We start from the raw sequence: 18,133 nt of genomic DNA, 5'->3' as shown, positions 1-18,133 counted from the left end.
ATTACCGTTTTAAGATAAAATTATCAATAAAAAAGTATAAAATAATAGCTACACTTATTTTTGATAAAATAATAAAATTAGTATAAAAATATAATAAGAAATATTTTTTAATGCTAATATCAAACTTTTTGTATTTTTCTATTTATTTTACATTGTTCTAAAAAACTGAATTATAATGTTTGATAATAAAACTAATTAGGAAACACATATGGACACACAATATGGAAACATTTTAATATTTTTGTAATTAATTGCGGATGATTATTCTTCGATTTATTTAAAAATATAAAAATTTTAATAATTATGCAAAATTTAACGAATTTCACATAAATGTTAATGTAAAAATAAATGTAAATAAAAATTAATTGTAGTCTATTATTAAAAGAAATTAATTCAAAACAACTTGAAATTATATTCAACTTAGTAACCTAAAATGTAACATTCAATCATCTATCTTGACTTATTTTTGACAATTTTTTTGTATTTTACAAAATTATAAAAGTATTGTTAAATCATGCAATAACATAAAGAAAAGCACAAGCAACGCGAGCAGAAAGTAATCGATCCATTGAAACAAGAAGAAACAGTGCGAAAAGTTATGGCAGTAGAAACGAAAGAACAGAAAATCATAAATGATGTGGAATTTTCTTTGAAGCAACGACGATTTGACAAGATAGCGATAGAAGATGCGCGTGCTGAGATGGAAGCGATTATTCGGCAGAAAGAGATTAGGGATATGAAGAAATTACGCGAAGAAAAAGCAATGTTACAGGTTAACGCAACGTCAGATATACCTTTCCTATTTTATATATTACATGAAAAAAGATATGTCGCACGTGTAATGTTTCATATATACGAACACTCATAACCGCTCGATAAATAAACTTTATTTACATTTTTTTAATAATGAAAGAATGAAAAATTTGCAAGATAGAAAAATATAAAATATAATAATAGCATATAGTTGGATATAAAATATTAATCGCTACAGAAACAAATTGCCTACAATGTTATTTGTATACCAAACATAAAAATAATATTCTAGAATTTAAATCTTTTGATGTAAATTTTCAGTAAACTTGTCAAAATTCTCAATAATTACAGATATCGATTAACACGCTTAATTTATAGATTCGCGAAAATCTCAGTGCTATTATCGAAGCGGGTGTAAAATGCATTCAACCGTCAGTAATCATACCTAAGAAGATTAAATACGATGGTCGTGCAACATTAACAATTAACGATGTTAAATATAAAATAAATAATAATGTACACATTGTTGGCTGGGGCAAGGAAGTTGTTGAAATGAGCTCGGCGTTCGAAAGGATGGTTGGTAAACAATTGAAAAAAGGATTTATAGTAGTACCTCGCAAATCGATCTCTATGATGTGGAGCTTTCCGGAAGCGTTTCCAAAGTTGGACAGCCGTATAACTTTCGTTGAAGCCGGGACGGATGGGCAGCCGGATGAAAAAGTAGTTGAGATTACACGGAAAATCATGAATTATTGTAAGCGACTGAAAAAACGCGACTTGCTGATTGTTATGCTGTCACGGGATTCAGACGATCTTCTCTGCTGCCCGCGGGATACAATTACGTTGAGAGATAAGTTAAGAGTTCTGAACAGGTTAAAAGCTGCTAATGCGACTTCTGAAGAAATCAATATCGTGAGGAATAAACTTTCTGCGATAAGAGGCAAGTAGTTTATTTAAGTGTGAGAAAATTTTATTACCTGCTGATCAAACTTTTGGCACATATTTCGTCTCTAGCGTTCCTGGGAAATTTAAAGGCAATAAATTTACATTAAATAGATAAGTTTGAAGACTGAGATAATTATATTATTTTTATAATTAAATAATATGCGTCAGAGTTTGTAATTAAAATTAATTTATTAATTGTTTGATCTTATAATTACATTAACGTATACCGAAGAACAAAGCATAAATAGAAAAATTTGATTTATATTTTGATAAATAATGCTATTACACTTTTTCTTTTGTGTCTATAAATTTGGACAAATTCAATTTTATCCTTGCATTAAAGAAAGTTATAATATTACCGAAAGAAACTTTTTCTCTTTTAATAAATAATCTATATCTCTAATCTAAAAATATGTATATCCTCTTATCCTCTTTTAAAAAAATATTATAAGTCTTTCTAAAAACAAATAGAGATTGTAATCGAAAGATAGGTACAGAAAGAAAGAAATTTTAGGTGGTGATCTGGCGCGTCTGGCTTATCCGGCTAAAGTCATCACCCTCTTCACATCTGACGTGTCAGCAGAACCGCCGGAACAATTGGGAGGTGGACCGTGCGTTCACGATTCAAAGGACCGAAAGGCCTTGATTATTTTGGCGAAGTACAAACTTGTTGACAAAGTGTCGCAGAGCGTTCGCCAACTGTTGGGGGAAATTAATCCTCGAACAGTGGCGGCTGATACTCAATTAGATGCGAAGAAGAGATATAAGTTCGTGCAGCAATATGTGATCGCGTGCAACGCCGACGCTATGGAATGTATGGCTACGGAGGCTCTCAAACTAGGACTGTCCCCCTTGAAATTAAACTCCATCTGTAGCGGCGGCGTCGAGGAATTCGCGCAGGAATACGCGAAGATCGCGTCCTTAATGATCCTGGCGGTTGAGAACAAAATTACCAAGTTGGAGATGTACGAGCAGATGAAGGAGAGTGCGGTGTGTCCTCTGACCGACCGGGAGGTATGGGGGATGTTTCCCACGAAGGACAAATGGGGTCTAGGACTGTGCCTTCTGCTGGGAGGCCGGCCGATTGTTCATCTCTGCGAGCGTCCCGGGAAGGGTGGACCCAATCAGGAGCTCGCCCTCTACTTCTCCTTATATTGGTACATGCGTACGCAGCAATATCCAATTTTGCGAGGATACACCGTCTGGTTCCTCGGCGGCAGCTCTCATGGAAAAGACGGCAATACCAGCGCAGCTGGCGCATTCGGATACAAGAGCCTAGCTACTGACGTTTACCCGGAATACGAAAAAGCGAGGAGTACGTATAAGGCTGCCTTTCTGAGATGGCGGAAGCTCACCAAGGATAAACAGAGCGAATGGGAGATCGCGGTAAGAACGCGACAGCGATAGCCTACTTTATTTTTTATCGCGCGCGTACGGCCGGATAAAGCGGAAGCGGTGAAATATTGAAACATCACGCCGGGAAACCGAGGCACGGAATACTGCCTGCCGGAGGCAGGCAGGAGGGGAGGGATTTTAGGGAGGGTTTTCAATGCAAAGCACTTTGCGAAACATAATGCATAGAAGTTCCAACTTGTATTATTGTGACGCTTCGTCAATCCTCGCGGCGCGATAATACGTGCAAATCTCTCTTTGCAGGAAGCTCGCCGGACGGCGAAAGACACGGAAGAGACGGCGGAGAGATACGCCGCCGTTCTGCCGGAGCGAGTTTTGAAGGAAAACAACGCGAATTTGTTTTTTTCGAGTATCAACGACGGCGACGAGTTATTGCTGCTGAAGAGAGAAAATTATTACACGCTCGCAAACGTCGGAGATCTTCATGTTATACGAATCGCGCGCTTCCAGTGCAACTGCAGCAGCGCCTGTCATAGAGACGAAGATAGGATATGCGCCGATAGAGACTGTCCTGTCAATCGCGCGTTATCGGCGACGGTAGTCCCGGTGTTACAATATTGTTGTCGGCTCGGAGCACCGAAGAGCCGTTGATTATTTACGACCTTGTTGTGCGCCGGATTTTGTGATGGATTTTACTCCGCTCGCGCTAAATTCACCCGGTCCGCGCGATTCTTTGCTTCAGCACATGGACGTCTCATTCATTTCCCATTTGGTAGCACGCTAAAAATTTATAAACTGTTTAAAAACGTATTTGTATTAATAGCACGTATTTAATTAAGTGCGAGAAATATATAGCTATACATTGCGATAAATATCAGAGCGGATAAAAACGATGGCGTATGATAAAATTTTAGCATGACTTACGGCTCCATCGCTTGTAAAATTCAACGGATATTTCTAAATTTTGACATTTCTTTTCGATTCGCATATTTCTGATTCATTGCCGATGCAATAATAAATGGCGCGCGTCGACGAAGTAAATGCAGCTATACATTCTACTATCTTTATTTTAAAATCCTAAAATTTACAACGTTATGCGCGTTGTGTTCACATTTTTGCTGTGATTCAAAAATTTTCTGCGTCAAGTAAAACGCGTCGAACTTTTGTTTATTAAAAGATGTGTATATTTGTGTCATCATAACACTCTTAATATACACAGCTGTCTGCACTATTGATAACTTATTAATTTTTATAGCCTTTCGCGAGCAGTGTAATGTGCGTCATTTGTTATGCAACAGCGTTATTTTATGATAAATGACATAAATTTCAGAGTAAATGCCAATTTCAATTATTCTACGAAATTTCAATTACTCTACGAGATTTCAATTGCTCTACGAAATTTCAATTACTCTGCGAAATGAAAATTACGGATGAGATAATTTATTTTGTAAATTAAAATTTATTGTCAAGGTCAAAATAATTTCTATTATGCGATCGGCTCCTCGGGCAAGGATGAACGAAACGAAAGTCCCACGAAGCTCATTTCGCTCTTCCTTGATATAATAGAGATCTCCTAACTTGGCATCTCCCATGGGCTCGGTACCAATCCCGTTCAACAAAGCCCTGGGAATGGACTCACCTACTTCGACGACATATCCGTGGTACAGCGCAGTTCTGAGTGCGTTCTTTCTTACAGTTTCTTCGTGACCGAGTCCAAAATGCCCCTTGAGAATACCATTTACGGAATGCGTGCGCGAACTTCCTACATTTAACATATATTGCTCAGCTTAATCCGATCAAGTTAATCTGTTGTTGGAAACAATGTTTCTTCGCGTAATCAATAATCCAAATAGTTAAGTAAGATAAAGTTAGAATTTGAAAAAAAATATTGCAGCTCACTAACGCAACTAATTATATTTAAATTCAATATTTTTATTATATTTAAAATCAAAATTAATAAGATTAAGTACAAGGTCTTGTCAATTTCTTTTAAACATATATTGAAAATTCTTTACTTTTTCTCTCTTTCTTATAATTAGTAGATAATGTAAATCTTCAATAAACTTAATTTAAAAAATGCAGAAATGTGTATTTTTTAATACAGTGCAGTTTTTAAATTGTCGCGATATATTATAATGATATATTATTTTACTTTATGAATTGCATGACTTTGTGTTAGCGTATTGTAAGTGTAATTGTATATAAAAGAATTCTAAGCATATCTGTAAAAAAGATTACATCAGAGGACGAGAAAGCAATCAAGTATGGAATAAATTTTTATGGTCTTATCTTCATCTCTGACCTCACATTTACGATTATATTGCAAGCTATAAATTTAGTTCAACATCGAGATTCCTCGTAACAGTTTGTTGAATCTCTTTTGCGAAGCAACATATATTCCATAATGAAGCGTTTCGCGTTATTCTGCATTTTCTTGCTATTCGTACAGTACTCAGTGCAGGTTCCTAAATATGGTATGTATTTTGACTATGAAATCTTGTGTGTACTTGCGCATTGTTTTCAATATAAAATATTTCAAATAAACTTGCGAAGATCTTTTAGATATTCTTGTGTGTAATTCGAATAGGTTTCTTGTTGTTGGTTTAATTATTTTGTAAATCTGTTAAATAAATAAATCAATAAAATAAAATGTAATAAAATAAAAAAATTTTTGAATAATTATTTCAGAAAACTGCCTCAGTGAAGTGCTGCCTGCGGCAGATCGACAAAGATGTGTAAAAGTAGTATGCACGTCGAATAATAAATTCAAAGTAGAAGAGTAAGTCCAATGAATTATACAATAAAATATCGAAATATTTAAACATTAAGTTAATATACATTATTATTATTTACTTTAGGTGTAGTTGTGACAAGGATGCAGGACAACATTTTGGAGAACGCCATTCCGAATATCCTGCTTGCTGTCCGCAATGTAATAGAAATCGAAAGCACTAAATATATGAGTGATATAAATTTCTACATTATAAATATATTGTACTACATTAACATTGTTTTATTGTTTGTATAAGAAAAACAAATTTATTCAATTGCCAATATGTATACTTATGCAAATTTTCTTTTTGAAATAAAATTTTAAACTAAAGAATCAATAATAAAATCATATTTTTTAATCAATTTTATTGCATTTTTTATGTTTTGTTATAATTTTAATTATAAACTTTTAATATTAACATTTCTTAAATTAATATTTAATAGAAGAAGATTTTCTTCAAATTTTCTATGTTAAAATTAATTAAAAATTACTCAATAATTTATTTATTAAATAATTTATCAATAATTCATTTGTAGTTGAAATAGACAGCAATAAAATATTTTGTATATATGCATAAATTTAAATTATAAAGCAAAACAATATTTACATAATGTAAACTTAGATAATGTTAGATTCAATGTTAATTAATGCTGATGCTACGAATAACTAACTGTTGATCACGTGTAAACATTCGTTATCTTACGTTAGTATGCGGATATTCATATGTAAATGCTGAGTCGCCGCGAAGACTGCACACATGTGTCTTGTTTGATAAAATACGTATTTTCTAGTTTAATCTTTCCACAATAATCAAACTTTATAGAAATTGACGAGAATACTTTTGCGTATATATTTTTCTACGTATATTTTACTTTTTCATCTTTACATCTTTCATCTTTGCTGGTTTCAGTATGCAAATGTATTAAAATAAATTTTATAACGTTAATAATATAGATGCAATTAGAATAAGCGGCTAAAATAGTACGTCATATATTTGTAACACATGTGTAATTGTTATGGGAACGATGAGAAATCAACGATTAAAATTCATGTAAAAAATGTCATACTTTCTTCACACATCGCGGATTTGTCAAAATGCAAAACTTTATGAAGAATGGTTCCCTAGAGTATAATGGCCGACGAAATCTTGATTAAGCATGAAGCGGAGTATATTTCACGTAGTATAGAGGCAACCAACCGAGAGGAGCCATCGCTGTACATTTGCATCTCTCTGCAGAGAAGCTACGGCTAAATATGCACCGCTCGTTACTTAACCAACCACCAAGCAACGTCGGTGAAGCTCTGCCTCTGCAACTGTAGATCCACCGCGAAATTCTACCATGCTTACACGCACTACGTCGTTTTCCGCGATTTCATGTTGAAGTATCTTAATTCAGAGCAGTTTGATTAATTATGATTTGACATTTATCGCATAAAATTACGTAATATTTTTATTAGATTTTATCTTGTTGCTCTTTGCTCATCCACTGTTTTATCTGATTGTGAGTGTAGTAATTGATCTACATACGCAAATTTTTTAAGTTCTCTGAGATTAACGTGAAAATCGTTAATGCGAAACCGATATTTTATGTGCGACAACTTTATAATTGACGTTGACGTTGCATTGTATAACTAAACTTCTATCTAAAAAATTTCTACGTGCTCTTCGGTTAAATCTACAATGCAAATCGAATTGCGGATAAAAATGCTCGTGAGCCAGACATGAAGAGATGACATATGCTGTATAGGTACATTTTTTTACCCTAGAGATCTCCAACTAAAATACATGAAATATAAGAGGAGCGGCAAATTTCCATATAAATCTCAGCATTGTTCTTTTGCACCGGAAGAACTGACAGACTGTGGAATAAGCGTTAGCAATGATATATTGCCCTAAAACAGATTAAACTAGTTGGCTTGATACCGGAGTTATGATGCTATCCAAAGGATATGCGACAGATTTTTCTTCATTAAAGTTACAATACCAGTACGCTAAGCAAACATTTAAACGACATGTAATTTATTTTACCAAAATATAAAAAAACGTCTTCAGCGAGCAAACGTTTTTAAAAACATTTTTCAAACAAAACTGTTATTTATGTAGTATTCTGAACAACTTTCAATTTTTAATTTAAAAGGATTAATGTAATATATTTTTTATAATAAATTATGCTGACAAAATGTACAATTGTGTTAATATCAGAAATATGTAAAAATACTTCTCAATGAAATAAAAGTATAATTACTTAATAAATCAATAGCTATTTAAATAAATATGATTATACGGTTTTTAACGAATTTCACAGACAGCGATAAACATTTTAATAATAAACTAGAACAATACAGGCGCGCGCACTTATTATAGTAATTTAATAATTATGAAATGTAAATATTTTAATACAATTTTTTTTATTTTAAATAACCGTCAAAATAACCTTCGCTCTCAATCTATCAAACTATCAGAATAATCGCGATAACCAATCAACGTCGCGGGAAAGCGTCAACAATACTTTCGATACATTCGAGTATCGATCTTTCATGCCTTTTTTAAGAGTGGATTTATAATGTATTTTAAAGTACTCTCTTATCGTAATAAATTTCTCGATTTAGCTTGATTACAGAGACATTTTATAATAAAATTAAAAGTTCTTTAATAAAGGTTCTCTATATCATTTTTTGTATTAATAAAAATGATTTATTGCAAAAAATATATTGAGTTTCTTGCATGAAGAACTAATCAATCTACAATCTTAATCAATCAAGCATTGAATGAAATCATCAAGATGTAATTGAATTGTGTTTATAATCTGTAATGAACATGAAATACGATCTGCACGGTCTCTGTCCTATTGGTTGACTGATTATGGAATAATTGGGTTGGCAGACGGTAGCAATTCTGGTCGATGCCAACGTGACGTTATATATTCCAGTGAATTTCGTGAGTCCGCGGAATTAACGCGGAAAAATGAAACTGCCAAAACTTTTATGAATTCACAAGTATAGACTCTCATGCATGTTGAACGAATCACGCTCTACCGACGTGTCGTTTCGATGGCCTGACCACGACAACGGAACGCATGAATACGAGTAATAATTTCTATGAAAGTGCTCTCAAGAGAGAAGAAGAAGACCGGGAAGAGATGTAAATTGTGTAGATGGAAAGTATCTCGCGCGTAGCTCCGCAAATACCGTGCTAGGTGTATCTAATTGCGAGTCGCATTTCATCCCTAGCTGGAAAAAATCTCCAGAGACACGCGACAAAGGTACGTACTCGCCGCGGCGTTCCGAGACAGCTTGAGAAATGATGTAAGAGATTATCAACTTTGAATTATGTTCGCGAAGGACGCATTAGTGCGCGCGAGAAAATCTCCTATTTTAAAAAGCGTATCATTAATTCACAGCGCATTGGGAACTGTGAGCAATCATATATATAAATAGGAGTAAAGAAAGAGACAACATGTATAATAGCTCAAGAATTATATAACAGCGGTGCAATCTGTGGGTTGCACAGAACAAATTTAGAATAAAAATTCTCATCCGAGATAGAAACAGTTTTTTACCCAAAAAATTATTAAGAATTCCAACTTTGATATTTGGCTAGATTAAACATGAACATTTTAATAGCTGATTTAATTCGATAAAATATTCCAAGATGAATAAGTAATTTGATCAAATTCGTCTCTGCTTTTTGTACCAATCCAATTTCATCGATTTGTGCTTTCGAACTTCTATTGACAACTGTACGGCCGACCGCTTTGAGTTAAGCAGAATGGAATTGTACGAACCTAGGTCAGCGATTCTGAATGCTCCAGATTGCTTAAACTCTTGAGAAAACAAACCGTGAACCCCATTTCCACCCCTTACGTTTCCCGTTCCGAGAGAAATTTTCGAACATTCTGATTACTCATCAACGTTTGCCAATTTGTAGATCAGAATTCGATAAAATGGATAATTTTAATTATTCATTGTTTCTATCAAATGCAAAATGAAAACAGAGAAATCGAGAATATCGCATTAAGAAATTATAATAACGGAAGTTACATGCGCTCGTCTTTGCTTACAAAACTTATTTTGCACTCCCAGGCCGCAATTTTTTAACGCTGTTTATAAAAGAAAATAGATCTGCGGTTTATACAGAAGATACAAATCAGCTTGATTCTCTAGAGATTTTTATATCTATATTCTGTTTTATTTACATATATGCAAATTCCATTTTACGTTCATCCTTTCTCTCTCTCTCGCTCTTTTTCTCTATTAAATTATGCGCCGAATTTAGATCTATGTTGACACATTTTCCTTACAATATCTCGTTGTGTCTCTAGAGATACTTGATTTCCTATGGGTCGAGATATTTAGGAATTTCTCGAGAATCGTGTTATGTTGCTTTGTCTTATACATCGATGTTTAGAGCGTACTTTCGCGTAAGTATATAACAAATGCTTTTGCAATAAAATAGTTTAATCGATTTTATTTAACAGATATTGATAAGCAAGGTTTCTATTTAAATATTAAAATGCGTCTTTAAATAACGCGCACAATTAAAAATGGAAAAGACGTTTACTGACAAACATAAAATCACTGAATTCGAGTATCGAGATTAAAAGTGACTTTTTTTTTTTTTAACTTTTGGTCAAATCTATACAACTTCGAATTCCATATTTAATAATCGAGACCAGCCTGACAGTTACAGCCTAGTGTTTTGAGACCTACACGTGCAGCGTATAGTAAATATCCCGGTAGTCCATTGCTGTGCACTATTCAATATTGACACACCGTAGTAAAACAATGGAAATATGTTGCGCGGCCACGGTGTCGAGGAGGAGCGTAAATATCGAGTAAATTAGCATTAATCTGTTGGCATTCGCATCGGCCGACTGTTCAACGGCCGGCTGTTAACGGTTTGAAAATCACGATGGCCGAGTATTGTTGTAGTCTCGTGTTTGTCGTCCACTCAAAAGCCCTCTAACAGGTACGCGAGCCATTTTTGAAGCCGGCCGGAAACAGACCGACCCGATCGCATGCCACTTTTATCCGCGCGCATGGGAGAAACTGGATGGTGTCTCTCTGCCTGGCGAACCGGTAACGCAAATATTTCAACGAATTTGAATTTGATGAGAGAAACATGATCACTCTAGTTCATTTCCCGTTACTTATTCGGCTATATTCATAAGATGTTTAGCAATTAATGTCTCGCGATGGCTACAGTCGCGCGTGGCTGTTCTGTCCTGAATATTTTTATTCAAAAACAGTGTTATGAGCGACATTTTATTGTAATGTCAAATGATATTTTTAAGTAAAGACACTTTCAACATTGACTACTATGTAAAATATATTGCTAAAAATTTCTTGAATTAATTAGATATCGTAATAATAAAAGATATTTTCAAGCGAGTTGTTTTTTAGCAACAAATAATAGAGAAGCTGAATTTAACAGCACCTAGATTCTCAAATGGTGAAGAATTCTCCAGTTATAAAAAGCTGTGCAATTAAAGAATTTCGCCGAACTATAAATGTCAATAGTATGTATATAGAATTAAAAATATTGATTTTCGCTTTCGAATCAAGTACTTCTAACAAAAGAAACTTTCCTAAATACGGATTAACTTCTTAAAGTTCAAATGGAGTTACGGATCCATAAAAGCATTTATCGGCGATAAAAAGCTTGTAAACCAATAACAGCCTCCGACAATTCCGTAACCCAAATAACAGTAAGCTCGCGCCGGCAAATCATTGTAATTCTCCGAAAGGCCGTTATTCGACGACGAATACAGGAATAAAGCGGTCGAAAATTTGGATTCTGACGTCAAAGCTTTTGGGACGAAACATGATTGACATCTTACCTAAGTTGGAAAGGTGAATCGCGCATAGACGTGCACAACGCGGGTGACATAAACCGTCAAACGTGACGGCAGGAGTGAACAGATTGGCCTCAGCGCGCGGGTACGTGATCAGCGTGAGTAGAATTCTCTGATTTCTCTATAGCAGCAGAACGTGAAAGAGACATTCTAGAAAGGAGAATAACGTTTAATGCGTGAGGGGAGAAAGAGGATGGAACATCGAGAGAAAGATGGAAAGATCGCGGGAGAGATCGGACGTGACGCCATTTCCATTTCTCCGAAATTTATGGGCTAAGTTTTGCTCGCACGTGGCCTCGCTAATTACGCGAGAACCGCGGCGAGCAGGTTCGGGAATAACGATCGCACAAACGGCTAGTGAAAATAGAAAGACGTAGAGTGGTAAGTACATTCCAATGTACGTTCGAGCGAATCGTTTATTGACGAAATTCGGATTTCATTAAATTATGCATCGCGCGACTTGAGAGACAGATAATTTATTTCAATATGCACGCGATGCGGAATGACAAGAATCGTGATTCTGTAACCAGTAAAAGGAATGTTCTACATCTGCGGTCACATTTTCCACTTCTTATTTCTAACAATAGATTAATTAGACAAAAATGGAGAATGAAACTAGCGGTACCAGTAGTACCATTGATTATTTCAATTTCTATTTTATTCTATAAAAGTGAAGGAGCTCAGAGTCATGAAAAATTGTTGTTTGCATAATTACTAAAACTATTTTCTGCGCGCAATGACAAAAAAATGGCAATATTGTTTTTGCTCACTGAACGTTTCGTTACGCACTCGCATAAGAAGAAATGAAGATCCTGTTAGTGATGCGTACTTTTGTCCGTACGCGCGCTGCGCATTTCAGGCTGGACCGCACATTACCCCGATTTTCAGTGGCCTCAGTCGGATGTATCGTTAACCGTTTTTGTTCACGGAAACTTCACCCGAGTTTCAGCTAATTACCGTCTTGTTAATTATACGAGGTCAAGAAGCAGGTTTATTACGTCCGCAGGAAGGGAAAATGAGTGCACGGTAAATATTTCCGCGCAAAATAGAAATAGAATCATTCTGCTCTCCCGTGCTGGAGTCTGCTCGCGAACCGAAGTGCAACGGAAGCAGTTCCGTTCGATTAAAATCTTATGAAGTGCCGGAGTTTCGGATTTTATGTACGTTCCGTAATGCAGTTTCTCGAATCTCGAGTATCCTGCGCTGCTCTTTCGTGCACAATACACCGTCCACGCCTGCGATCCACGATCAGCCCGGTGTAAAATTCGCCATAAGTTAATCATACAAAATTTCATTAAAGGATCTCTTGAATACCTCGCAATTAACGCCGCTTTGGCGGCGGCACCCACTGGTGCCACGGCTAATTAATCGCTAAGTGAAAATGTTCTCGCTCGCGACCCTACGTAAATTTCGTGTTTCCTACCCGCGTATAAAATATTTCGTTCCTAACTGTAATAACACACGTAAAATATACGTTAATATAAAATATAGAGATAATTTGTTCCTACTGTCACTCAAAAATGTATTTGATAAAATATCAAGTGATATTGCATCGTTTCAATGAATACAAATGTACTTTTTGCTGTATTCACATGTGAATTAGCAAAAATAATGGTTTCCATTTCAACGGAGGAGTATATCTTGCGTGTGCGTTGTCATACGTATGACACAAATAGTGCCTCGTTATTCAAATATGTAACCGTACGACGGCTTAAGATGTAAGCTGTATATGCTATGGCTACCAAAAGACTCGGCCAAACAACATTGCAACAAAATTTATTCGTATACATAATTTATCTTTTGCTGTCTTCTAAATAATGCCCACAATAAAATGCAAATTATTAGGTCATTGTATACGAAATATCAAGTTCTAAAAATTTAAATTTTGTAGAAACTTTTTCAAAGTGAAACGTTTCCTGGTAATATGTTATTATATAAAAGCAGAGAGATATGTATTTTTTTTTCGTTTATAAACCATTTTTTATAAAGTGTGTGCTTTACCTTTTCTCTTCAGTTTTCATTACTCGATGCGATTAAATATCGTAATAATATGCATACATTTTTTGTCAAGACGCTCCAAAGTATGGGTGAGTTTGCGTATATGTTTCCAGCGCCGCAAAAGCAACCCAGAATTTCGCGTGCTACACCATGTTATTCTGACGCTCGTCGTCCGAAGCAATCACCATTATAACTGCCGGCGGGAATTGCAGAACTTTATCATACGGTCTAAACAATGCCGAGCTTCGCCGTGATGCCAACACATATGACGTCACGTCCAGAGCCAGTTTATCAATGGCAACTAATGCAATGGATGGTCATTCTAACGTATCCCCCGTTATCACTGACATTGAGCTATGCCGCCGTCATTCTCGACTGTGCCGGTTTCGTGCGGAATAAACGGAAGAATACGTTTTGGAGTTCTCGCGGGACACGAAATATATCCCGTTTGCAATCTTGCTATTGATGTATCAAGTATTCCCGCAATATTGGAAGAATGCGATCCGATAATATTGCAATAACTCGAAATATGTTATTAAATGGAGTGAGTAAAACGTCGTGATTTAAATGAACTTGTAAGTAATTTCGTCTGGCACATTTCTGAAATAACTTATTAAGCGAATTAATTAAAATTAATATTTAGATCTATAAGAAACGTGCATTTGGTATAATAAAGTAATTTCAAATTTTACATCTTGTATTGATTTTAAATCAGACCAAGAAAAATCTAAACAAACATTAGTCGACGCACTAATAATATTTACAGCAATATTTATAATAAATTATTATTCCGATCAATCATTCGCATTTCTGTCATCGGCATTCATAAACTAATTATCCTCGCCAGTGGTGTTTTAACGTGATCTCAACGTCGCACACAAAACCGCACCGCGCGATAAAATCGAATTTCAAAAGATTCGCGGAAGAGTCGCATGTGCGGACGGCCCTTATCTATCGATCAATCTGATTGACAATCATTTTGCTCGAAGGATATGTGAACATTTTCGATTATCGAGGCTCAATACCAACCAGCCGAATTCTTCGCTCTTTGATTGACGCATCTGCGTGCCGGTGGAGCGTAAACGCGACCCCCACCGTGCATCCCCATCTCGTAATGGAATCCCGCGAAGCGCTCGGGGAAATTCGCGGGGCTCTCCTAGACCGGCTCCTTTGAGATCTCGTTTAACGAGCTGATATTGAATCGGATAAAACGGCATTTCCACGACAAAGAGAAAGAGAGGCGGCAGACTCTCGCGCGTGTACATTGCGTGCGGAGATTATTACAGTTTTATTTATTCATGCACACATTACATGAGATATTCCCAAATGTGTACGGAAACTGAAATCGCAAAAGAAAAAACACACGGTAGGGAAGTTCCGGGACAGATAACAACGGGAAGCGGAAAGAATAAGAAGGGAAATGGAAAAACGGGCTCTCCATCAAGGGGGATATCGTACCTCTTTCACATCTCTATTTGTATATTTAAATATGGCAATTATCCCAGGGTCCAATACCAAAACACACACGCACCGCGCGGTACACGCGTGAGCGACTTGGCGCAAATACAGCTGCGGCGCCAGCGCGGAGTATTGCCGGCGGGAAAATGTATGTCTACTGTATAAATTGTATCCGCGCGCCCGACGCGTACTCTCGCCTCGACACCACGATTGTACGCTAATAAGTTTCTGTGGGAATACCGCGGGATACTTTATTCCGTTTCACGTCGACCGTCGGGATAACCGCCGGCGCTGTAAGGGCGACGGAGAAATAATTCCCCGGGAGGTCGTGCACCGCGGTGCACGAGAGAGGGAAGCGAGCTCCGATTGTCCTCCGGGCAACGCGGATAACTGGCAGGCGGATGTCAAGTTGGTGAATATTTGATACCTTCGCGTTTACGTGCATATAGGCGTGCAAAAAAAAAAAAATGAAAGCTATACGCGCATTTATGGAGATGAACAAAACGCCTCGTGTTTTCCGCTCAGGAGCTCGGCTCTTTCGCTGCGCATTTAAAGGCGAAAAAATGAAGGTGCACTGAGAAAACACACAGTTTCAGGGAAATTTTGGTTAACTCGGAATACGTTGCCCTTCTATTTGTTTCCACTGATTTATTGATATCAGAAAGATATTGAACAAGTAGTTGAAAAGAAGCTATGTAGATGCAATGCTTGTAATGTATAATAAATTATTACGTATATAAAGCACTCAAGCGCTCAAGCTGTGACCTATAAAGTCTCTCTTTTAGAAATAAAAAGCATTTTATATTTCAGTACTTTGAATGATTTACTTGCATCTTCAATCTCTGTATTTTGTATGTAAAATGTAAAAGAGTTTACATGTTAGGGTTAATGGGGTGGCACAAGAAGCATGATATTCCGGACACCGTACATGCAATCCTAGAACTCACGACGGCGAGCTGGAAAAACACGATTGGAACTTTCGCTCGACAGTGGCCCCGATCAAAATTCTCCAAACTCGTAATACTGCCGCGAGTTTGCCGGATCATTGCCGAGTTTATAGCGAGGCATTCTTGGGTTTTCGAGCAGACGAGCATGGTCCATCCGTACGCGACCGTCCTCACTCTGTACGCTAACAGCTTGCAGTCTGAATAGGAAACTTTTACTGTAGGAAATCCCGCGATCGACCTTCGGCGAGCACCTATTTTTTTGGAACGACGCGGCGACGGTGGGCGGATGGGGAGAGAGAATTGACGTGCTTCATAAAGTTTTTATTGGACTATCCGAGAGAAGTTGCTTCCTCGCATGCTGTTTACGTATGTGGCTTTTTACGAAAATTGTTTTGACCCTCGTGCCTGAAATGTTAAAGTTGAAAATTTGTTCCCCAGCGTCATTTTTTCGAGTATTTCAAGATTTGTTATAATACAATTTTCAGAATTGTGTATTATTAACTAAATAATTTATAAAATAAAAAAGTACAATTAAAAAAGATCTAGTTCTACTAGTGAAAATAAAGCTCATGCTATTAATATTGACAATACATGTTATTTTCAAAATTATTGTTAAAATTTAAATTATTATTCTTCTTCGGACATGTATTTCACTACATCAATAAAAATTACATTCAAAACAGATTGCGCAAATATAAAATTGCAGGCACGCTCATTCCAGACATTTTTCTGATCAATACGCTCGACCTAACTCATCTTTTCGCGTGATCTACGAGAGGGAGGATTTACTGTAAAAAGAATCACTGGCCCGTAATAGAAGTAACCGGCATCTAAGAGCTCTGATTGTGTCCATCAGAGTTCCTGAATTGTACGTTTACTTCTTTTCATTGGCATGGAAGTCGTGAGCTCGCCAAAAACTTTTTAGATGAATATTTCAAAAGCAAATACACAATCTTCGAGATTTTGTCTCTACAATTGCAATTTGATTTCAAAATAGCGATAATTCACGCATTTACACTTTTATCAATTATCGAACAAGAGTACACCGCCATCGCGTATTATTATCAAATCAATCGCATGATGTTATTACACGCGTTCAAATAAATGTGCGAAATATCTCGTCGTTTGTAATTTACTTAGCAGTCCACTCGAAAATTTATTAACACAATTATAATTCTAAATATGCAATCATGCTGCGGAAAGCGGATATGACGATGATAACTTTTAAAAGCAAATAATCATAAAATAATAATCAAAAATACATCAACAGTGTGTTCGATGAACGCGTTTATTTAAGTCGTGATAATAAAAGTGTGCTCGAGCGGACCACGATAATTTCAGGAGATAGCAGAACGCGTTTCTGGATACAGTATACGTATACACTCCTCGTTGTCGCTATATACGCTGGCCACAGACTTCTTTACAGGAAGGAGAGAGCGGGAAGGAGGCCAATAGGGTTGCCACAGAGTCGCCTTATCAGCGGTTTATGTGGTACGACGTGGCATGGACTACCTCGAGGCGATTTCTATATGAACGGTCCTTGTATGAGCATGTACGCGCGGTGTCTACTATCGCATACAGATACATATGTACCTTCCGTCCATTTAACCCCCGATATATAAAATACTAGTCTCGTCGAATAAATAAATCGTCTGATAAAATGTAGATCGGCATTTCTTTTCAATTCAACAGCGATATTGCATCGACACGCCACATTATTTATTTAATCTTGAAAATTACAGCCACTTCCCGCGCCCGTTGTGACATATATCAGTAGATATTTTGAATGGCAGTACGCCATAGCCGTTACTACGAAGATAAAGGTAAAAGATCAGATGTTAAATCTTACATCATCCATGTCCAAGGCTTGCTTCTTTCAGTCCTATTTCAGCCAAATCAATATATTGCAAATTGTAAATGCAGAAATTGAAGTGTAATTGAGATCTTAGAATATTTAATCAAAAAAAAATTGACTAACCAATTTTCAATTGAAAGACATATTTGACATTTGCAGAATACTCTTTATAAATTATAGATATGTCTTTTTATAA

At 36.3% G+C, this 18,133-nt stretch overlaps 1 protein-coding gene across 1 annotated transcript; it reads left to right on the top strand.

The window, feature by feature from the left end:
- Positions 1–415: 415 nt before the first annotated feature.
- On the top strand, positions 416–5,525 carry LOC105668027 (glycerate kinase-like). The gene is made up of 4 exons (XM_012360197.2): positions 416–772; positions 1,132–1,693; positions 2,213–3,084; positions 3,355–5,525. The coding sequence occupies exons 1-4, from the start codon at positions 599–601 to the stop codon at positions 3,700–3,702; spliced, it is 1,956 nt and encodes a 651-aa protein (XP_012215620.2). The 5' UTR covers positions 416–598; the 3' UTR covers positions 3,703–5,525.
- Positions 5,526–18,133: the final 12,608 nt, after the last annotated feature.

The sequence above is a fragment of the Linepithema humile genome, chromosome 6, assembly GCF_040581485.1.
Source record: "Linepithema humile isolate Giens D197 chromosome 6, Lhum_UNIL_v1.0, whole genome shotgun sequence".
Taxonomy (NCBI): domain Eukaryota; kingdom Metazoa; phylum Arthropoda; class Insecta; order Hymenoptera; family Formicidae; genus Linepithema; species Linepithema humile.
This window is presented reverse-complemented; position numbering and strand designations above follow the sequence as displayed.

What these genes read in the sequence shown, in the direction of transcription:
- LOC105668027 (XM_012360197.2), top strand. Translation starts at nt 599, where the DNA reads ATGGCAGTAGAAACGAAAGAACAGAAAATCATAAATGATGTGGAATTT. An exon ending in AAGAAAAAGCAATGTTACAG is followed by an intron (nt 773 to 1,131) that starts GTTAACGCAACG and finishes CTTAATTTATAG; the next exon opens with ATTCGCGAAAATCTCAGTGC. An exon ending in AGAGCGAATGGGAGATCGCG is followed by an intron (nt 3,085 to 3,354) that starts GTAAGAACGCGA and finishes CTCTCTTTGCAG; the next exon opens with GAAGCTCGCCGGACGGCGAA.